General features: G+C 43.9%; 1 protein-coding gene across 1 annotated transcript; it reads left to right on the forward strand.

Moving 5' to 3' along the window:
• Positions 1-436: 436 nt before the first annotated feature.
• LOC135502541 (uncharacterized) lies at positions 437-2818 on the forward strand. Its single transcript, XM_064795485.1, has 5 exons — positions 437-712; positions 1348-1506; positions 1606-1815; positions 2083-2223; positions 2508-2818. Exons 3-5 carry the CDS (start codon positions 1763-1765, stop codon positions 2815-2817), a joined length of 504 nt encoding a protein of 167 aa, XP_064651555.1. The 5' UTR covers positions 437-712; positions 1348-1506; positions 1606-1762; the 3' UTR covers position 2818.
• The last annotated feature ends 3872 nt before the right edge of the window (positions 2819-6690 follow it).

The raw sequence follows: 6690 nt of genomic DNA on the forward strand, positions 1-6690 counted from the left end.
GATTTTTTGGACTTACTGAGTTATGCAAAAATAACGCATTTGGACTTACAGAGTTTTGCAGCCAATATCAATCAAAATTGCTTAATAACTAGTTTTCATAATAAAGGTTAATTTTTGAAATTCTTGCCTTCACCCAATAACTATTTGATTACAATGAGAGTAAACCAGTAACCAATGAACCTACCCCCAAATAAAAATTCTTGTTTTAACCCATTCGTGCGCCAGGCGGTTGCTAGCGACCGCCTTGTGGCATGAATTAAAAAATCAATAATTAACCCTGTAATCCTTACTGGCTGGTGCTGCCGTGCTCAGAACCAACTTTAGATACTATAACCTACTGATTTATTGTATTTCTGATAGGTGTCACTATTTACGGTAAGGTTGGAATCTTTGATTGAAAAATAAAAAAACAATCGCACAACAACAATGGCGGACGTTGACAGTGGCTGACCTCATGAGGACAAGTTTCACTTAGTATTTTATGGTTCAACACCTAAAATGTCTAAATGAGTGGTCGATTTGGTGTAAATGAGGCTTTAGATCTGTTAGATGATCTCCCTGAAGATATTCTGACACCGAATTTGAAGACGGTAGTGATCTTGAAGAGGATGACCTTGCCTGGTTGCGCGAGACTAATGTCAACGAAAAATGAGGAAGCTGCATTCCGTGACTCCGTTCGTACACTGCAGATGATTTACTGACCCAAAACCAGGTTAGTTTACACTTACAGATAACAATCTGAATATGTCGCGACTCTGGGTTGTTTACAATCTGGACAAATGACGATATGATGCACTTGTGTGCCGGCAACATGTTTGTTGACAATGGTTGAGTGAGCTCGGTCTAAATCGAAGATGGCGGCGCCTATGAATCAAACGTGAAAGTATGTGAAAGTAAGAAAGAATGTGAAAGTAAGCAACCAGCTGTTTTATGATCAAAAAATTGTTTTGGGCAGATAGTGCTAGGGCTATGCATCTACGGCGCATCTTGGTCTACCTCTATTGAACATAAGTGTAGGTGTGGGAGGCCCTGGTGTAAGCTTAGGGCTCTATCTATGACATGCCTGTGCTGCATGATACTGTGCTGTCAGTGTTGAGAGCTGTGCTTTGGCGCTGGTGATGATAAGCTTACCTTGTCTTAGTGCTAAATGCATGCTAGGCCCAAGCAGTGTCTGTACTTGTGTTACTAATGTGCAGGCTAGTCGCCCTTTCATCCCACATTTCCCAGGCCATTGCCTATCCCAGCCCATTCCAATTGGCCTGCATCATGGCATAGTTGATACATGCCTTCTCCAAGTACTATGCCTAACATTGCTGCATAATTGATAAATCTTATTTTTATTATTAGGGTCCCGGTCAACATGATCTCGTTGGTCAAGAAGACAGGAACCCTCGTATTAGTGGTTGCAATCCAAGAGGCTCTCCGGATACTGTTGCGTCGTGCAAGTCTTTTTATAGTCACCATAGGCCTGCCAGTAATGCTCCTTCTTCACATGCTCCAGCACAGGTAAGTATGTTTCACTATCACTTAGGGAAGTGGCACGTTTGAACTATTTATCACAATCACCTTGATCACATGTAACAATCGGTCAACATTCTTTTTTAGGCTCTGAGCAAGAATCGAAACAGCAGTGACAGCCAGTCTGATCACAGTAACGGTGACGAGGAGTGGTTTCCTTCTAGTGTTCAAACGGCCGCTACCAGCAAATATCGAGGTCGTGTCAGAGTACGAGGAGGTTCTGGTCGAGCTTCAAGTAGCCTGAATGTCAGCAGGGCCTGTCATTCACATGAAGTTGCACTACATGATGCTCAACAGGTTAGTTTATATTATCTTCTTGATTTTAGGTGATTTATAGTTGTAGTGCTTGCTGATTGAGTGGCACATTTATACCTCTTTTAGCTGGTGTCTGAGATGTCCATTGTTGATGGGCTGTGGACAAGGACCTACAGGCCTAGTTACTATTTGAAAAATATTGCTTGCTTTCCACAGAAGCCGTTTTTCATTTCCATAGCTGGTCAAGGCCAAATATAATTTATTAATTTATGATGATTGATCAAATAACCAAGCAATCATTATTTCCAGACCCAAGAGGCATTGCCTGCCCTTCCACCTACTAGCCAGGGAGTTTACCAGTGTGGTCGCAGAAGAGGTCGCGTCCGTGTTCGAGGCTGTGGCAGTAGGAAAGTGTGCAGAGTTTCAAGTACCCTGGATGTTTATTCACAGGTGTGTTTTCTGTTCATCTCATGTGTTTCTAAACTCAGTAACATAGTTTTACTTTGGTTGGTATACTCTTGTGTGAGCAGTTTCTGAATTCCAAAGTTAGAAAAAAAGCTATTAGTCGAGGAAAACTCGATGATGTCAGTTTTGAATGAACACTGTGACATACTAAGTCACCAATATTTCCTGGGGATATTTTATTGTACCAGACATGATGAATATTTATCATCTCCATTTCTATCTTCCCACAAAACAATCATCATCAGTTGAACATTTGTTTTTGTTTTCAGAGCCAGAACGAAGGCACTGAATTTCATCGAGGTGACAATGACAACACTGGGTGTAGAAAGCCAAGCTGACACTAGCACTGATGAGGAATGGTTACCTGGCTCTCGTACCAGTCAAAATCGTGAAGGTCGCCGTGGCATTGGTGCTAATGCATTGCCTGCTGCAAATCGTGGACGAGGTCGTGGACGTGGTCGCGGTCGTGGTCGCGGTAAGGTGGCCAACACAGTGGTGTTCTCCATCCCTGGCCAGAGACCGACGATACAGATGATTCAGGTGTTGACAATGATATTATTGTGGCTGGTCAAGACTTAGTGTGGGAGGCGTTTGATTGCGATGAAGTGAACCCTAATCATGCTATTCCTTTTACTGCTCTGAGTGGTGTGTGCGATTGGGTTTTAGCCAGAGAGCCTGTTCTAGCCTCCGACTTTTTCAAACTCTTTTGGGATGACAACATATCCCGTGACATTTGCAGGGAGACCAATTTGTATGCAGATCAGTGTAGGGCAGCAAATCCATCAAACATGCGGTGGATTCAAATTGACAGGATATCACTTGATGCTTTCTTAGGAGTAAACATTGCCCAAGGCATTGATCGTCGTGCCCATCTGAGGGACTACTGGTCCACAAAGCCATGGTCCCGGACACCGTGGTATGGAGAGGTCTTCACTGCGAAGGATTTTTTTCAAATCCATCGCTACATACACTGTTGTGACAATGTACAATATGATCCAAATGATCCGAACTTTTCAAAGTCAGGTTTCTTGTAAATAGATTGAGTGAAAACTTTCGGCTGGTGTACACACCTGGACACCATATTTCAGTTGATGAACAGATGATTGGAACAAAGTGCCGGGTTTCTTTCCTCCAGTATATGCCGAAGAAGCCAAAGCGATTTGGTATAAAACTTTGGGTCCTCGCTGAGAGTGATTCTGGCTATTGCAGTCGCTTCCAAATCTATACTGGGAAGGTTGCTGATCGCGTTGAAGTTGGCTTGCCATCACGTGTTGTCCATGGATCTAACTGCAGACTTTAGTGATTCTGGATACCGTCTTTATACTGACAATTTCTACACATCGCCAACCTTGTGTCTTGAACTTCTCAACCGTGGTATCTTATGCTGTGGAACAGTTCGTCTGAATAGACGAGGCTTCCCAATGGAGCTAAGGCCTGTCAAAGGTGACCATTTTCAGAGAGGTGGAATGGAGTTCAGAAAATGCCATGGTGGATTACGTTGGAAAGACAAGAGGGATGTAACAGTCTTATCCACAATGCATGGAAACCAAGTGACAGTCATACCACCACGTCGAGAAGGGCAGGACGAACGTAGAAAGCCAACGTTGATAGCCAACTACAATGATCATATGGGAGGAGTAGATCTACTTGATCAACACTTGTGTTAATATACCGTCAGTCGTCGCAACCTGAAGTGGTGGAAGCATGTATTTTGGAGGCTTGTGGAGCTTTGCATAGTTAACTCATACATAGGGTACAAAAAAGTGACAGGAAAGAACATTGAGCAAAAGGCTTTTCGTGAAATGTTGGTAGCGGAACTGACGGAACCACAGCGAGAGCGACGTGCCAACCTGGTCGTGGTCGGCCTCGTCTGGCTCCAGTTGAGAACATCCCGATTCGCGGTCCTATTCCTGCAGTTGCAGCAAGAACTGGTGTCCACCCCATGACAACCCAAAAAGATGGTGGAATTAGGAGAACTTGTAGAGTGTGTGGCTATGAAAAGGATGAAAATGGGAGAAAATTTCAAAGGAAAACGAACAATTACTGTTTGACATGTGAGCGATATATTCATAGGAAAGACTGTTGGAATCGGTGGCACTCTAGAGACCCTTTGCTCTAAACGGTGCAGTGAAAGTGGCCTCTGAAATGGCTCATCCATCGTTGCATCTGTGGTGCATTCATGAGTGTATCTTCTTAGACTGCTTGGCACATTACGGGGCTGGTTTCGTGAAAATATGCATTTTATGCACATTTTCAAAATGTATTTGTGATTGTTCCGTACACTTTTTCTATTCCATAAGCGTATTCGACAATATCAAATTTGATCCGTCCATTATGCGGACTGTTGCAGTAATCAGTATTGTTGATCCGGCCATTCTGCGCTCTGTTGCAGAAGTCAGGGAAAAATCAACTTTTTCTCAAATATTCAGTCAAAAATCAAATATTTGCAGTTTGATCGTTACCATGGCAACGGTGCATCATTTATTTTCGTTCTATCAGCTACCCTGGTTGCCCATATATAGGCCTAACAAAATATCATTACAGTTACCCCTTTATCTTTTGCAGCTTTGCTACACTGGCTCCTTGAAAAAGATTGGTGTTGTAACACCAAAGTCCACACAGTGATAGATTATGCCGTTATGTAACAAAATAGAATAAACAACTTCATTCTTCCAGAGATATGCATCATGTTCTGTCCCTAGGGTGAAAAGTGCCCAGTTAACTCAATTCCTTGGTCAGATCTGGTGTATCTCGACCGGTATCCAGTCAGAACGGCCCCTGGTCAAAACGGCCCCGCTTTAAATATAGTCAAAACGGCCCCGAGTCAAAATGGCCCCGGGTCAAAACGGCCCTGGGTCAAAACGGCCCTTGGTAGTTTAGTGGTAGTAACCTATCTGAACTAGATAACTTTTTTTACTGCGTGCGTGTAACCAGTGGTAACGAGATAAGAAAAAAGATGTTATGCACTTTCAAAACTTAGAAGTTGCGTTATCTGGTTTTTGGCCTGTTCGCCCATATATACATTATTACTCTATATGAGGGCTACAACCATCGAACTTTATTCAGGTCCGTGATCACACAGAAAAATATAAGATCATTAATTAAGCAAGGGGAATTAATCAAGGCTACTTTTTGTGATATTTGCTGAGGTTCCTTTTACCTTTAACTTCTAGACATCTATTTTGTTCAATAATTTTACATCTGACCAAATACATATAGAGTGGAGAGGGGTCGCACTGTCTCTTTAATCTTGTGACTGAGCTCATTGTGAACAGTGATCACATGCCAAAGGTGATGCGAAGTCACTGTCTCTTTGATATTTCGATTAACAATAAAGGAACGATTACTAATTACAGACGGAACCTAATTCAAGTAAAAGTACTGTTCATTTTATCATCTCGTCACGATGACTATATAAACCCCCAGAATTCTCAAGATCTTCATCAGTTTATTCCAAGACTTCATTGCTGCTACAACTCGACGCTACTTTCATCAACACCTTACTATGACAGAAGAGGATCCCTGCATCTCCAGCCGCAAGCAAGTGAAGAGACGACAACATGGCCTCCAGTGCGAAGGATGTGACCAGTGGCAACACCGAATCTGCAACACGGGTATCAGCCAGAAAGAGTACCGTGCCGCTGTCAAGCTGGGGAATGCGATCAGCTGGAGGTGCCAACGGTGTCAGGCAAGAAGTTACAGCCGCCTTAGTGTTGGGGAGCCCCAGGGCGAGAGCACACGATTGTCACTGCAAAACACTTCCACGTTACAGGGCTGAAGATCATCAAGAAGTACTGGAAGACGACGAGCCACCACCAGACGTAGACGTAGACCACGGCATGCCAAGTGAAGCAGAGCTGCAGATGATGGTCGACGAGTATATTGCCGAGCAGCACCAGGAAGAACAGAGCACCAGCAGTGACCCCCACCCTCGGCGAATTTGATATCCCATCCGTCCTTCAAGAGTCTTCAATGCGAGAACCATTGCCGTACGACAGAGCTGCAGCACCTGCACTGTTCGAAATAATCCACAATGGCTCACAGAAAGGAAAAGAAAAGCTTGCTGACAGTCATGGTTACCTATAGACAGTGAAGGCCACGAAGAGACAGAACGGGAACCGGACCTGGAGATGTAGCGTGCGTAACAAGAATGTCTGGTGCAAGGCCACGGTGCTCCAGAAAGGTTCCAACTATACGAGGCAGTCTACCCCACGTCCATCCCGGCAAGCTAGGGGCTGCCATTGCAACGTATATGGCAATAGAGATCAAGAAGTCAGCAGCCAAAGAGATCTTCACGCCTGCTGCAGAAATTGTAAACCAGGTGTTCCTGAACAAAGACATGAACCGAAAGACCTCGAATTCGATCTTGACGAAAACGCACATTCCCGAAGACTTTTTGCGTAAATCATTCGAGTAGACGGAAAGCGGCACATCATTTTCGCAACAACGCAG

This window comes from Lineus longissimus, chromosome 18 (genome assembly GCF_910592395.1).
Source record: "Lineus longissimus chromosome 18, tnLinLong1.2, whole genome shotgun sequence".
Lineage (NCBI taxonomy): Eukaryota > Metazoa > Nemertea > Pilidiophora > Heteronemertea > Lineidae > Lineus > Lineus longissimus.

Coding starts and splice junctions, on each gene's coding strand:
- LOC135502541 (XM_064795485.1), top strand. CDS start 1,763: ATGTCAGCAGGGCCTGTCATTCACATGAAGTTGCACTACATGATGCTC. Junction 1,816..2,082: donor CACTACATGATGCTCAACAG/GTTAGTTTATAT, acceptor CATTATTTCCAG/ACCCAAGAGGCATTGCCTGC. Junction 2,224..2,507: donor CCCTGGATGTTTATTCACAG/GTGTGTTTTCTG, acceptor TTTTGTTTTCAG/AGCCAGAACGAAGGCACTGA.